The sequence below is a fragment of the Neoarius graeffei genome, chromosome 10 (genome assembly GCF_027579695.1).
Source record: "Neoarius graeffei isolate fNeoGra1 chromosome 10, fNeoGra1.pri, whole genome shotgun sequence".
NCBI classification, from domain to species: Eukaryota; Metazoa; Chordata; class Actinopteri; order Siluriformes; family Ariidae; genus Neoarius; species Neoarius graeffei.
The window spans coordinates 36,715,516-36,732,019 of record NC_083578.1 but is presented as its reverse complement, the minus strand read 5'-3'; the positions used below and the strand labels follow the sequence as shown (position 1 = coordinate 36,732,019).

The 16,504-nt window shown below is 45.8% G+C and overlaps 1 protein-coding gene across 3 annotated transcripts in view; it reads left to right on the top strand.

Annotated features, from left to right (window-relative positions):
• The window catches only part of ikbkb (inhibitor of nuclear factor kappa B kinase subunit beta), a 270,093-nt gene that overhangs the window by 66,720 nt on the left and 186,869 nt on the right, over window positions 1-16,504 (top strand). For all 3 annotated transcript variants that reach the window (XM_060931748.1, XM_060931749.1, XM_060931750.1), the window contains exon 3: window positions 8,601-8,695. In XM_060931748.1, coding sequence (XP_060787731.1) covers window positions 8,601-8,695 — 95 coding nt within the window. The remainder of the gene's footprint in view (window positions 1-8,600; window positions 8,696-16,504) is intronic.

Genomic DNA, 16,504 nt, shown 5'->3' with positions numbered 1-16,504 from the left:
AGCGCCCCTCACGCACTGACAGCTTGCGGCTAATGTACAAGACGGGGCAATCCTCCCCCTCCACCTGCTGGGACAAAACAGCCCACAGCCCTCTGTCCGACGCATCCGTCTGCAACATAAAGGGGAGAGAAAAGTGGCCCCCCACACAGTGCAGCCTTAACCTTAGAAAAAGCCCGCTGGCATTGCTCCGTCCACTGGACCAGATCTGGTGCCCCCTTTTTAGTCAGATCAGTCAGCGGGCTGGTGACGTCCGAATAATTAGGTATAAACCTACGATAATAGCCAGCCAGCCCCAGGAACTGTCTCACCCCCTTTTTGGTCTTGGGCCTCGGGCAGGCTGCAATCGCTGCAGTCTTGTTAATTTGGGGACGCACCTGCCCGTTGCCCAAGTGGAAGCCCAGATACCGTACTTCCAGCCGCCCAATAGCACACTTCTTCGGGTTGGCCGTGAGACCCGCCCGCCTCAGCGACCTAAGGCTACGTTTACATTACGTCGAATCAGCAGATCATCAGATTAACGTTCTTAAAACGATTCACGTTTACACTAAAACCGTTAGCCGTGCACACAGCAACACCAATACGCGGATACGCTCGGCTCCGCAGGCATCCTGCGCTCCAAATCACTCCGCCCTGAACAGCGAGTGCCCTCTGGAGGGTGTGCACTCCGGCCCTGCGCAGCTCACAGAGCGCGCGAGTGAAGTGAACAAGCCACGATTCGGGACTGAGCCGCTGTGTGTGAGATCCCAGCGCATATCACTTATTACTTGCAAGTGGAAGGATGGCAAGCCTAAAGACAATCATAACTACACAATGGGCAGTATTTGCATCAGTATTTGCAGTATTTTCATACTTTTATACTCTTTAATGAAAGGTGATACAAGGCGGAAGTCTGCGCCGTTTTTCAGCAGTCGCGTCACATGACCAACGCCAGCGAATCAGGAAGGTGGATGTCACAGTGACGTTGTCCAATGAGACGCCAGCTAGAGCTCAGCACAGCGTATTCGCGTATTCTCAATGTTTACACAGCACCGGAGCTGATACGATCTAGATTGAATACGTGGACGCTGGCGGATTCCCGTTTCCCCGCTTTTTCAGGGGGGTTAATGTAAACGGACAGTGCATCCGCGAAGAAAACGAGACAGATACGGTCTAGTGTAAACGTAGCCTAAGGACGGCCCTCAGGTGTTGTAGGTGCCGCGGCCAGTCATTACTATAAATAATGATTTCGTCCAAGTACGCGGCTGCATAGGCGGCGTGGGGGCGGAGGACCCTGTCCATCAGCCGCTGAAATGTAGCAGGCGCCCCAAACAGCCCAAAAGGAAGTGTGATGAATTGGTGTAAGCCGAACGGTGTGGAAAAGGCCGTTTTTTCACAGGATAATGGAGTCAAGGGGATCTGCCAATAACCCTTTGTTAAATCCAGTGTCGAGTAAAAATGAGCCGTGCCTAGCCGATCGAGCAACTCATCAATACGAGGCATTGGGTACGCATCGAATTTAGACACCGCGTTGACTTTTCTATAGTCCACACAGAACCGGACCGACCCGTCGGCCTTGGGTACCAAGACCACCGGGCTGCTCCAGTCACTATGGGACTCCTCGACAATGCCCATTTCGAGCATGGCCTCAAGTTCTTCCCGAACCACCTTTTTCTTATGTTCGGGTAACCTGTAAGGGCGGCTACGTACTACCACCCCCGGGGGCGTCTCAATGTGGTGCTCTATGAGGTTAGTGCGGCCGGGCAGGGGTGAGAACACATCCAAAAACTCGGTCTGCAACTGGGCAACCTCCGCGAGTCGGGTCGGGGAGAGGTGGTCTCCACAGGGGACCGGAGAGGGACGTGATGCTAATGTTCCTTTTTGAACCTCCGGCCCCAGTTCCGCCTTCTCTGGAACCACTGACACCAACGCCACGGGGACCTCCTCGTTCCAGAGTTTGAGTAGGTTGAGGTGGTAAATCTGTAGTGCCCCACCCCTGTCCGTTCGCTTCACCTCATAGTCGACATCCCCGACTCGCCGTGTGACCTCAAAGGGTCCTTGCCACTTGGTGACTAATTTAGAGCTCGATGTGGGCAACAGTACGAGTACTTTCTCTCCCGGTGCAAACTCTCTAAGGCGCGTACCCTTGTCGTACAGGCGGGTTTGCCGTTCTTGGGCCTGCCGCAAATTCTCCTGGGTTAGTTGTGTGAGTGTGTGGAGTTTTGCGCGCAGGTCAATAACGTATTGAATTTCATTTTTGCTTGGTGAAGGTCCCTCCTCCCAATTTTCTCGCAGCACGTCTAAAATGCCGTGCGGCTTACGCCCATATAATAATTCAAATGGGGAGAACCCCGTGGAGGCTTGGGGGACCTCTCGCACTGCAAAGAGCAAGGGTTCGAGCCATTTATCCCAGTTACGCGCGTCCTCACTTACAAATTTCTTAATTATGTTTTTAAGGGTGCGATTAAACCGTTCCACTAAGCCGTCCGTTTGTGGGTGATAAACGCTGGTGCGGATCGGCTTAATACCTAATAACCCGTACAGTTCATTCAGTGTTCGTGACATAAACGAGGTGCCTTGATCAGTCAGAATCTCTTTCGGGATTCCAACTCGGGAGATGACGCGGAAGAGCGCCTCCGCAATACTGCGTGCTGAGATATTGCGAAGAGGCACTGCTTCCGGGTATCGCGTTGCATAGTCCACCAGAACTAATATAAAGCGGTACCCTCGTGTTGACCGATCTAATGGCCTGATGAGATCCATCCCAATTCTTTCGAACGGGGTCTCGATTAACAGTAGAGGGCGCAAAGGCGCTTTTGGAATGGCCGCTGGATTTACTAACTGGCATTCGCGGCATGCCGTACACCACCTACGGACATCGCTGCGAATCCCCGGCCAATAGAATCGGGCCATTATTCGGGCTAGTGTTTTATCCTGCCCTAAGTGTCCAGCCATGGGATTAAAGTGAGCCGCCTGGAATACCAATTCCCGGCGGCTCTTCGGAATTAAAAGCTGCGTGACTCGCTCTTTCGTTTGAGTGTCCTGCGTCACTCGGTATAATCTATCCTTCATAATCGTGAAGTAGGGGAAGGACGGGGTGGTGTTCGGCTGGAGCGTTTGACCATCGATTACTCTCACTTGGTCAAAAGCATGCCGCAGAGTCTCGTCTCGCGATTGCTCTAATGGGAAATCCGCGAGGGATTCCCCAATAGAGAGAGGAGGAGCCGGCGGCTCCTCACTCTGGCGCGGAGATGATGTAGACGGCTCTGTGACAGCTGCTCCCGCCAAAGTGACACCGGGACCTCCCCCTGTCAAATGGCAGGACCCACTCTTGACTAAGTGTGTCATTAAACCCCGAAATCCCGGCCAATCAGTCCCCAAAATTAAAGAGTGGGTAAGGCGAGGATTAACCGCCACCTTCACTATAAATTTTTCCCCTCTGAAAATAATGTGGACCGACACTAAAGGGTAGCGGTGAACATCCCTGTGCACACACAACACCTTCACCAATTGTGCTCCCCTCAATGCCTCGTCTTGCACCAGGTTTTGGTGGATTGAGGTCTGATTACAGCCAGAATCCACCAACGCCTGATATGTATCCCCTTGGATACTCACCGGTATGTGATATGCTCCGGCCCGATCGAGGGCGGCTCCTGGCGCGTTGGGGATCCGAACCACCGCGCCCACCTCCATTATCGAGCACTGCTGTTGGAGGTGGCCCGGTTCCCCGCAGCGCCAGCAAACCGGCCCGGGCTTCCTCTCTGCGCTAGTGCTCTGGGGCTCACTTACCTGAGGGGGGGGGAGAGACAGACACAGAAGGGAGACACGGAAGGGCACCGTGGGTGCGGCGGGCTGGCTGAGGTGGCGCCGGCCCCCGTCTCCGCGGTGGGGGAATGGGGCGAGGAGAAGACACAGGAGGAGGGGAGAGAGAGAGAGAGGAGAGAAGAGAAGAGGTCGTCTGCTGTCCTGCCGTCGGGACAGCCGCCAGATGATCCTCCGCCAGCTCGATTGCCTGATCTAGCGACGCCGGGCGGTGGCACTGGACCCACTCTGCGGTTCCCGCTGGTAGACACGTGACGAACTGTTCCAGTACCACCTGGTCGATGAGTCCCTCGGTGTCGCAGCTGTTGGCCCTCAACCACTGCCAGCAGGCGTCCCGGAGTTGCTGGCCAAACGCGAACGGCCGGCCGACTTCCTCCAAGCGCAGAGCGCGGAAACGCTGATGTTGTTGCTCCGGGGTGCGTCCCACCCGCTGGAGGACGGCCCAGCGAAGGTCCGCGTAGGCCAGCCGGCGGTCGGCGGGGAGCTGTAGCGCGGCCTGCTGCGCCTCTCCCATTAGCAGGGGGAGGAGGCGCGCCGCGCGCTGTTCCACCGGCCACCCCGAGGTCTCTGCTACCTGCTCAAAGAGCGTGAAGAATGCCTCGGGGTCATCCTGCGGGCCCATCTTCGTGAGGGTGAGGGTGGAAGGGCCCGCGGCGGTGGAGTTGGTGGACCCCGCCGACGCGAGGAGGTGCCGGAACGCCTGACGATCTTCCTGTTGCGTCAGCACCAGGGTCTTGAACCGTTGTTCTTGCTCCTTTTGGAGGGCGAGCAGCGCCTGGTGTTGGCTCTGTTGGGCCGTGGCGAGGGCGTGGATCAGGTCAGCGAAGGTGGAGGACTCCATGGGGCTGTTGTCTTCTGTGCTCGGTGTCCCAGGTTTCGGCACCACTGTAACAGTCCACGTAGGTGGGTGGAGCACAGAAGGACGGCAGGACAGAACTGTTTAACAAAACTCTCTCTTATTTTGCTCTTTTCAGATGCAAACTCAGACACACGCGCACACATCAGCCGTCTGGTTGTGGAGAGAGTCCTTCTGCTCTCACTCTCTCTCCTTAAGAAGGGCGCGGTCACTGGGAAGACACACAAACACATCAATTAACAACAGGTGTAGTGATTCTGCCACTTAACTTCCCTGACTCCGCCCTCCTGTCACAGACCGATGCTAGACCACGCCCCCGCTGCCACAGTATGTCAAATATTTGGGTTTAATAATCGATGACAATCTTTCTTGGAAGCCTCATATTGATTTTATTTGCAACAAAATAAGCAAGGTTGTCGGCCTTTTGGCCAAGCTTAGACATTTTATTCCACTACATACCCTTATGACATTATATCGCTCTCTGATTCAACCTTATTTAACATATGGTCTTAGTTCTTGGGGACAGGCTTATAAAACTCATATAAATAAAGTATTAATCCTACAAAAATGAGCTTTAAGATTAATCCATTTTGTTGATAATAGATACATTTTTTGGAGAATCAGTGGAGAATTTTTTTGGATGGAGAATTTTTTCATGATATTCCAATTGTTTGAGATGCACTAGTATTTAGATTGATTCCTCCTCTCTAAGTATTTAGATTGATTCACTTCCCGTGCTGTCAGTTGCCAATTTCCTTTGCATTGGCATCAGTGCTGGAGATGCATATTGCTACTGCTGAGGAGATGCTGCTCTGATGTTGTGTGGTTGTATGGTCATGCCGTGATAATGTTCTTTTATAGTTTGTTCATAAGTTAGGTCACAATTGCCTATGCACTGCTTTAATTCCCGTGCCTGCTCCATGTGGGTATTAGTAGCCCGCTGTACTGTACAGTTGTACAACAGCCGAATGCTAATAATCTCACCGGTTACGGTATGCAGTGGCTGAACGATGTTTCCATTGCAGTCACATTCACATTTTCTCATGGAACTGCATCTTTAGTTTTATTCAGACCACTTTTCACCGTGCTTCTTCTCCAGCAGTTTGAGATATTGACTCCAATCCAAATTCAAATCATCCGTCTTGTACCACAGTGTTCTTGTATACAGCTTTTGGAAAGATAGACTCATTCTCTTTTTTTGCATGGCAGAACAGTCACATTCACATCTTCCTGTGGAAATGTGTCTCTAGTTTAAATTTAATTTATGGCCCGGTCACACCGCCCGAACTTTGCTGGAGCGTTCCTGGAGCAGTGAAAAAAATTCATCACCGCTCGTAACCGTTCACCACCGTTTAACAAAAGTTGGCCCCCGTTAAAGCAACGCCGTATACGCTCGGCCACCGCTGATGTTTCTCGAGGGGCCCTCCTACCGCTCCGAAAGTTTTGAGCTGCACAAAATATTGCGAGCGGTGAGGAGGGGGCAATTTTCCGCCCCAGCAAAGTTCACCCCTGCTCCACCAACACCCAGTCAAAGTTTGGCACCGCTAGACGCAAGTTCGTGGACGCTTGGGTCCACTAGGCCAACGGAGAAATGTTGAACGCTGGACCACCGCTGCTTCGCCAGCGTTGCCCGGGCGGCGATTAAACGTTGCACAAACTTCGGTGGAGCGGTTGTAAGCGTTTTACGAGCGGACACGGGGTTGCTGGAATGGTGTCGGGCGTTGAAGCAGCTATCCATGGCGGCAATGAACTTTGGTTTGGCGTTGGTATAGAGGTGTCGGAGCGGGACCAGAATTTGGCTATAAATACGGGGAGAAATGGACCAGGAGCTCATTTGGAATCGAGCTGCCATTGAGTTCAGACCTCATCTATATTGAATTTGCTCAAAGTTACAGTAAAACTGTATCACCATGTATGCTGAGAGACTTGCTATGATTGGTGCTAAACCAACTTTATACCCCCGCCGAGCCAAAGCCCGCATGCGCAGAACGCCGCTATACCAACGCTCGCGTCACCGCTAAACCAACGCTCGCTACCGCTCGCTACCGCTAAACCAACGCTAAAGCAACGCCGGCTTCAGCGGTGCACCGCTAAGCCAACGCCCGTGTTTTCGATTTTTTTCCCATTTTGTGCGCGGTGACGAGCGTTGTCGAAATTCGGCCCCCCCTCCCTACCGTTCAAGGAACGCTCCAGCAAAGTTCGGGTGGTGTGACCGGGCCATTAGCTTTTGACATGGAAGTCTGAACCACAAAAGTAGCCAAAAATACAATTACATGAAAAAAGTTACTTTAAAGCACTTTTACTGTGTAGAAACAAGGCAAGCACTGAGTGTTATCTAGAATACACTGAAAATCATCCAGAGAGGCCAATAATTTTAAACACCGTGTCCCAGTACAAAGTACCTCCCTAGAACTGCCCCAAAACAAAATGGTGGCTCCAATTAAAATTATTGTAAAATAACTTTTCTTTGTTTGAACACAAACTTCTGATTGACTGCCCAATCCAAGCTTCTCATTGGCTAAAGCACACACTGGCTAAGTTTGAAAATACACAGGCCCAATCGTAACTTTCACCATATGACATCCAAAGCTTTTAACAGTAGCAAGTCTGTGTTTTCTAGTTGAGTGCTCCACGATGATAATCAGTGGTAAAGAAAAACCACAGTTGTAGTTACACACAAGCTCCCCTAACTATTTCAACTCATAAATTGTTCCTAGGCTCAGCTTATTGGAGCCTAGCAACAGAAAAACCCCTCAGTAAATAATCATAAATTCAGGCTAAGTAATACAACATAATTTCTCAATGATCTTCGAAAAGTGTTTGTTGCAGATTAATACACCTTTGTGGCAAACAAAAACACATTCCACAATTTGACCTGTTGACCCTTGTATCACAGAGAGCCTGGCACAAAGATATCCATGGCCACAGAAACAAATCTAAATACATTTTAAAGCTCTACAGCATACTAAACAGTAATCTTGAAGGTACAAAATAATCCTACAATTTTAAGGACAACAACAAAAACCTGTGGGACAAATTATTTTGGGAGAAGACAGGTGTGGGATCAAACAAGTCTGTCACACACCTCTCAACTTCAGAGAATATGATAAAGTTTTCAATGTCCATTAAAATGAGAAAGAACATTCCCCTCCCCCCCAAAAAAAAAATTTCCCAGCAGGCTTGTTCAGCTGACTACAGAATTAACTTGATCTTATTTCAAATACTTTCAGACTAACAAAGTAGATAATATACAGAAGAACTGACACAGATTGTAGGAGTGCAAATCTTGGTGGATTAACAAATTTCATATGATCATGTACAATAATCATATACATAATCTGACAGTCAAAATGGATATTTAACGTGTCCATATTATATTTATTAAACCACTTCAAACAGTCACAGAAATGAGAAATTGTAGATGTGCAAGATACCAGTTAACACATTCCTCCCTGTTCATTACACTACCCTGTGAAGCAGCATGGGTATCAGTTTGAGAAGATGCTGTTTGGCTGGTTCATGTGTCTTCAGTGAAATATACGTTAGCCTTTCCCTAGTTGGTAGCTGTCCTATAGTCAGGGACAGCTAGATAGCTGGTAGGTGGGAATTGGTAGACGACCAAATTAAGGAGATTTTTTTTTTTTTATTTTATCTGCAACATTTGTTTTAGTTGTGGTATATATTGTTTTGAATTCTGATTTTGGGTCATGAATTTTCATTCCAGTACATCACTAATAGAATTATATAGAGAAACTAATTCTGGAACAAATTTATATTTATTGAATACTGAAATATACATCAAGCAGCTCACCAGGAAATGCCCATGTCGACTGTTAGGGCAATAATAAAAATATATATGGTTGGTGTGTGATTTTTAAACAAATTTCTGTTTGTGTTTCTTTGTTTCCCATTGCTTCTGTGTACGTGTTTATGAATGCTTGTGCAGGACACATGTGATCAGATTGCTCTAAAGCAGTGTCGTCAAGAACTGAGTGCTAAGAATAAGGAAAGATGGTGTTTGGAGATCCAGATTATGAAGCGGTAAGAATATTTGTGTCTGTGTGTGTGTGTGCGATTATGCTCTCAATTAAGTCATAATATTGTTACCTAACACAACTGCAGGCCTTTTAAAGGCACTCCTCAGTAACCTACAACAGTGATATTTTCTTGAGTTTGTAACCTTTTTATTATTTAATCAGGACCTGCAAAGTAAATCTGACTGTCAATTTTGTGGACATATTTCCCAATGGCTGTTTTACCATCATATAAACACTGTGTTTATATATATAAATATATATATATAATATATATATAAATATATATTATATATATTTTATATATATATATATATATATATATATATATATATATATAAAATCAGTGTTCTCCTCAGAGTGCTTTTGCGTGTCGGGGCTGACACGCTTCAATTTCATGCCGCACCCTCTAAATTTGCCGACACACTTTTTTTTTTTTTTTGCTCCGACACTCGCTGAAAACTGCCGTCAACTCTCACAACTTTGCCGTGAGACTCACGATTTTTTGCACTGAATCAAGCAGTGAAGGTGATATGTATGCGTTCATGATTGGTTGACTGCAGGAAGTTGACCAACGAAATCATGTCTTACTTTGTCTTCATCATTTCCACATTACCGGTTGGAAAGACACCTGGCAAAAATGAGTGACAGCGATTCTGGATCAGAGGGCCCTCCAAGTTCTAAAAAACAGAAAATTTCCAAGTATCAAGGTGCAGCTAAGTATGATATGAAGTTTAATTCCAACTGGACCAAAATCTATCCATGCGTTATCGCTGATTCAGCAAGCAAGCACCATTTCTGATGCACTGTTTGCAACAGGAGTATCAGTTGTAAACACCAAGGTGGGGTTTACATTAGACCGTATCAGCGGATCATCAGATTAACGTTTTTAAAACGGTTAACATGCACACAGCAACACCAATACATGATTCGCCTGCACACAGCAACGCCAATACACGGATACGCTCGGCTCCGCAGGCATCCTGCGCTCCAAATCACTCCGCCCTGAACAGCGAGTGCCCTCTGGAGGGTGCGCACTCCGGCCCTGCGCAGCTCACAGAGCGCGCGAGTGAAGTGCACGAGCAGTAATTCGGGACTGAACCGCTGTGTGTGTGCTCTCAGTGCATATCGGGTATGCGCGTCACTTACCACTTGCAAATGGAAGGATGGCAAGCCTAAAGACAATCATAACTACACAATGGGCAGTATTTGCATCAGTATTTGCAGTATTTTCATACTTTTATACTCTTTAATGAAAGGTGATACAAGGCGGAAGTCCGCGCCGTTTTTCAGCAGTCGCGTCACATGACCAACGCCAGCGAATCAGGAAGGTGGATGTCACAGTGACGTTGTCCAATGACGACGCCAGCTAGAGCTCAGCACAGCGTATCCGCGTATCCGCGTATTCTTAATTTTTACACAGCACCGGACCAGACACGATCTGGATTGAATACGTGGACGCTGGCGGATTCCCGTTTCCCGGCATTTCCAGGCATTTTAATGTAAACGGACAGTGCATCCGCGAAGAAAACGAGACAGATACGGTCTAATGTAAACTTGGCCCAAGACCTTCGAGATATTGAACTTCACATGCAAAGAAAGTCTCACAAAGATCTTGAAAAAGCGAGATCGTCATCAGGATCACTCTTGACTGTGTTTGCAGCACACACTTCTGTCAGTGAGAAGGTATATTTTTTTTATATTTTATCGTGTTTGAAAAAAGTTAACCATGCTTTGTTTCAGTTAATCTAAGCTCAACTAGATCTATTTGCAAAGTTGCTACAGTAAGTTGAAGTAAAATAATAGCTTATTTTGAACTGTCCCACAGATGTTATCAAAAATGTATTGCCATATAACTTTTTTTAGCAGGAACTTTGCTGTGTTTGGTATGTTTATTATTGTTACAGTAGTAGCTTAGCTAGTCTGTGTTGGTGATAGGAAATAAAAAACAAGCACATAAATGTATAAATCTATAACTATATAATTGGAAGTTGTTAATATATCATTGTCATAATGGTTTTGGGATTTTTGGTGATGGTATTACTTGGAGTAATTCACTACTTTTATATTCCTTTAATATTATCTTTCTAATAATTTGTTTAATATTATAAACTCTGGGCGGCACGGTGGCATAGTGGTTAGCGCTGTCGCCTCACAGCAAGAAGGTCCTGGGTTCGAGCCCCGGGGCCGGCGAGGGCCTTTCTGTGCGGAGTTTGCATGTTCTCCCCGTGTCCGCGTGGGTTTCCTCCGGGTGCTCCGGTTTCCCCCACAGTCCAAAGACATGCAGGTTAGGTTAACTGGTGACTCTAAATTGACCGTAGGTGTGAATGTGAGTGTGAATGGTTGTCTGTGTCTATGTGTCAGCCCTGTGATGACCTGGCGACTTGTCCAGGGTGTACCCCGCCTTTCGCCCGTAGTCAGCTGGGATAGGCTCCAGCTTGCCTGCGACCCTGTAGAAGGATAAAGCAGCTAGAGATAATGAGATGAGATGAGATTATAAACTCTAATGAATAAATATTTTATAAATGATATTTAATACATAGGATAGAATATTAAATTTACTCAGCTTGTGTTATATTCAGATAATTTTTTGCAATGATATAATTATTTATTGACACTTTCATTTAATAAAGGACAAAATAAACCTCAAACTCTGCTGCAAAAAATTGCAAACACATGCACTTTTACTGAGTTAAAACCTTGATTTAGGAATGACTTGGTGGCAACACAAATTGTGCTTCCTTTTTTCCTACATGCATATGTAGTTTTGTGGTGAAAGCTTTTTGAAATGTAATCATTGCACATCATTCACTTCATGATCATGTTGAAATGTGTTATTGTTTACCTGGCATTGGTTTTTATTTTTATTTTCCATACTTGTGGTGTCCTCATGAAGCCTTTTTTAAAATTAATTTATTTTTTTTTATTAATAGTCACAAGAAGGTGAAAATTAAATATTCATCCGAAGGCCACCAATCCCCTCTTAAAGTTGGCAAGATCATTTTTGGCTAAGGCCCCCCCCCCACGGGGGCTTTGCCCTGGACCTGACTGGGGCCTGCAGCCCCTGGATCCTGGCTTTCTCACTTCTTTTTTCATTTTGGGGTTGACAGCTATGTTCAACCATGTTAACAGTAAAAAGTGACTGTGTCAGTACCGCTATAAAATGCTCCTGAAAGTCACCAGGTGACACCAAATGGGCTCCCTTTTTCCAAAATTTTCTGGGGAGACCACAATTTAAAAGACTTTAAACATGAGCTAATTTTATCCCTAACCTATCCCCAATGAGCAAGCCTGTGGCAATGGTGGCAAGGAAAAACTCCTTCAGATGACATGAGGAAGAAACCTCGAGAGGAACCAGACTCAAAAGGGAACCCATCCTCATTTGGGCACCAACAGACAACATGACTATAACATTAACAGTTTTAACATGAGGTCAGTTTTGTTGATGTTATAACCCTTCATTGATGGAAATTTGAGTGCAAAACTGTTCATGACAACTGCAGTCCTCAAGTTAGCAAGTCAATTGTAGTCCTCAGCCATAAAAGCATTACTGTAAGTGTCCAGAGCATCTTCCAAGTGTGACTTTCAACTGTCAATATGGGGCCGTCCTCCACAGGAGTGATGTGATGAGACTCCGAGACATAGAGCATCAGGATGGATCAGGCAGGTCTGAGGAGCAGAAGAGGTCAGCATCTTGATCTCAGGATTGAAATGTAACTCAGAGGAACAGATGGGGGGGGAAGAGAGAGAAAACACAGGCTGTTAGGTACGCCCAATGTCACCCGAATAAGTAGGAAGAGTATACATTTTGCGCTGAGTACAAGCAGGGACTCTGGCAAAACTAACTATGACAGCACAACTAAAAGGGGAGAGCCAAAAGGTAACACAGGCATGAGGGCACCCCGGGACATAAAGCAGCCAGCCACTACACCGTCAACAAACTCGAGTGAGGAAGCGAGTGGGGGACTGACAGCATCCATACATCTCAGTTTACTAAAACACTCTATGTCTGAGGACCCTCCAGATCTACACCTTTACCTCATAAATACCATTAACAAAAGGCTTGATTAAACAGATATGTTTTCAGCCTAGACTTTTTTTTTAATTCGTATACAGTACAATTATACAAAACAATCACAATACAACTACACAAAAAACCAGAATTCAAACACAACACCGAATTTAAAATTGAGTGAAAAACCAAAATTAACAGTGAGGAATAATGTGTATATGGAGATGTACGTGTATGTGTGTGTGAGTGTATATAAGGAGTAGTACTGACTTACTGTTGGACCGGGGAGATGGAGGCTAGATCGCAGAGAAGGAGGGTTTCAAAGGAAATGAGTATTATTATCTTTATGTAGGATAATAATAAGAGAAATAAGAATAGGGATAAGAATAGGAATAATTTGATTAACTGACTGATTATACAGATTGCCTGGGCACCCAAGTATGACCACGGTGTCGTCCCGCCCCCACACAAGATATACCACAATGAGACGGCAGAGGGAAGGCCTGCGTGCTAACCAGCCCATGGCCCAGGGCCCCCAGCACCCCCCCCCCCCACGACCCACCACACCTCGACTCCAGACCATCACGCAACACGCCATATTTGTCCTATGTAAGAATGTAAATGGCTATATTGTGGGCTTTCTCTAATGTATTGCATTAAAAGAAGTGTGCGCGCAGGGTGAGTCTCTGCCCAGATTTCCCCCTGCACACCGCAACAACCCTGCGTACTCATACGGTATGCCTCCTCTAAATTGTGTTAGCATTAAAAGAAGCGAGGTGTGCAGTGAAACACCTGCAGAGGCATCTGCATACACGCCTCGCTTGCCCTAGTCTATTTGTTGTTCTTGTTATTGGTAGATGTATGATGTATGCAATCTAATGTGTAGTGCATTTAAAAGGGAATAAGGCGTGTTGCGTATTGCCAGGAAGAGGTATGTGTGTGTGCGCAAAGGGTGAGTGCGCGGCGGGGGCCCAGAACCCACGAATACCCCACAGCACCGACCAACACCGGTCCCACATGGCAACCCGACAGGACTGGACTGCCCGAGCCACCCATGGGGCCCAGGCAGAACAGGGATGAGTGAAGTAGAGAGAGGCAGAGAGAAAGAGAAGGGAGGAAAGGAGAGGGAAAAAAAAGCCTCGCATTTTAAGCCTAGACTTAAATGCTGAAACTGTCTGATTCCCAAACACTACTTGGAAGGCTGTTCCATAACTGTGGGGCTTCGTAAGAAAAGGCTCTGCCCCCTGATGTCGCCTTCACTATATGAGGTACCAGCAGATAGCCTGCACCTTTTGATCTAAGTAGGTGTGGCGGGTCATAAAGGACCAGAAGTTTGCTCAGGTACTGTGGTGCGAGACCATTCAGTGCTTTAAAGGTCATTAGTAGTATTTCATAATCAATAAGAAATTTGATTGGGAGCCAATGCAGTGTGGATAAGACAGGGGTGATGTGGTCATATTCTTTAGTTCTAGTAAGGACTCTTGCTGCTGCATTTTGAACTCACTGGAGCTTGTTTATGCACTTATTGGAACTTCCAGACAGTAAGGCATTACAATAATCCAACCTGGAGGTAACAAAAGCATGAACTAGTTTTTTCTGCGTCATGTAGTGACATTAAATTTCTTATCTTAGCAATATTTTTGAGATGAAAGAAAGCTATCCGGGTAATGTTATCAATGTGAGTTTCAAATGAAAGACTGGGGTCAATAATCATCCCGAGGTCTTTTACTGCTGCACGTGAAGAAACAGAGAGGCCATCCAGAGTTACTCTGTAATCAGAAAACTTACTTTTAACTGCATGTGGTCCTAGTACAAGTACTTCAGTCTTGTCAGAATTAAGCAGAAGGAAGTTAATAAGCATCCAGTGTCTAATGTCCTTTACACATTCCTCAATTCTATTAAGCTGGTGTCTCTCGTCTGGTTTTGCAGAAACATACAACTGTGTGTCATCATCATAACAGTGGAAACTAGTTATGGAACATCCACAATGTTTACGAATAATATCACCCAGAGGTAACATATATAAAGAAAAAAGCAGTGAACCCAAGACCGAACCTTGTGGAACACCAAACTGTACCTCAGTATGTCTAGAAAAATCACCATTTAAATCAACATATTGATAGCGATCAGTTAAATAAGACCTGAGCCAGGAGAGGGCAGTTCCCTTAAGTTCCACAACATTTTCTAGTCTATCCAGAGGAATGGAATGATCGATGGTATCAAATGCTGCACTGAGGTCAAGCAACACAAGCAGCGAGACACAGCCCTGATCAGAAGGTCGTTTACTACTTTAACCAGAGCTGTCTCTGTGCTATGATGGGGTCTAAATCCTGACTGACACATTTCATGGATGTTATTCCTATGTAAATATGAGCATAACTGCTGTGCCCCAGCTTTTTCAAGGATCTTGGAGATAAAGGGGAGGTTTGATATTGGCCAATAATTGGACAACTGACAGGGATCAAGGTCAGGTTTTTTTAATCAGGGGTTTGATAACTGCTAGTTTAAAGGATTTGGGTACATAGCCAATCCTAGGAGAAGAATTTATTATTTTTAGAAGCAGTTCAATTACTTCAGGTATTATCTGTTTGAATAGACCTGTAGGTAAGGGATCTAGTACACAAGTTGAGGCTTTTGATGCGGTAATTAATGAAAGTAATTCGATTTCTCTAAGGGGACCAAAACATTCTAATTGCTGATCTGATACAGTTATATTGTTAACTACAGGGTCACTTACATCAGAATCAGAAACACTTTTATTGCCAGGTGTGTGAACACACATGAGGAATTTGACTCCGGTACCACTTAGCTTTCATAGTACAACACAGATAAAAGCGTACACACAAAACGAACAAACAAACAAAACACAGGAATGGTGCAGTAGTAGGGAATAATAGGAAATACAGAGAGAGAGAGTCTAACTGCAGTGATCTTCAGGGGAAGATTGTTGCTCCCGCAACGACCTTGAGGCAGTGCTGGCTGGGAGAGCTGAAGATAAGATTGGAATTTGTTTAGGCTTGAAACAGGTAGACGTGGCAGACTACCCCGCTCGTCCATTCTGGTCACTAAAATGATCCATATCTCTCTGCAAAGCCATCAACTTCTCCAATATGGAATCCACCGAGCAGCTCAAGTTTTTAAATAGTCACAGTCTGAGTGCTGACAGCTCTGCCCACCGCTTCAGTCATGTCAGGCAGCTTTACGGGGCTTTGAACAGCTGTCACCGTTTTCTGATTTCCTCGATACACCAGGGCAATGCCTAGTCCAATCAGCAAAAGTCCTGTGATCATGGTTCCGAATAGGTAAATATCTTCAATGTCCTCCACAGAAAGAACCGCCAGGCACACGACACGACACTTCTCCCAAGTGTCCATCATATATCCACCTGCGAACGTTCCGGCAGGACAGGCTGGTTCCCCCGAACCCAGGCTTCTCGTTGAGAAGATTGTGTCAAGTCAAGTCAATTTTATTTATATAGCACATTTCATGTGGCTAACACAGACTCAATGTGCTGTAAAAGAAGAAAAGAATAAGATAAGATTAAAAACAGCACTAAACATATATAAATAAAATATAAAAATATATAAAAAAAAGACACTTTGCCATAATAAAAGCCCCAAAGTAATAAAATAATGACACTAAAACGTCATAAAACAATGTAAACAGGGTAAAACAATGTCAGCTCAATAGAAAAAAACAGGGTAAAACAATGTCAACTCAACAGGGTAAAACAATGTCAACTCAACCAAAAGCTTGTGAAAATAAATACGTTTTAAGAGCCTTTTTAAAAGAGGGAGTAGACTG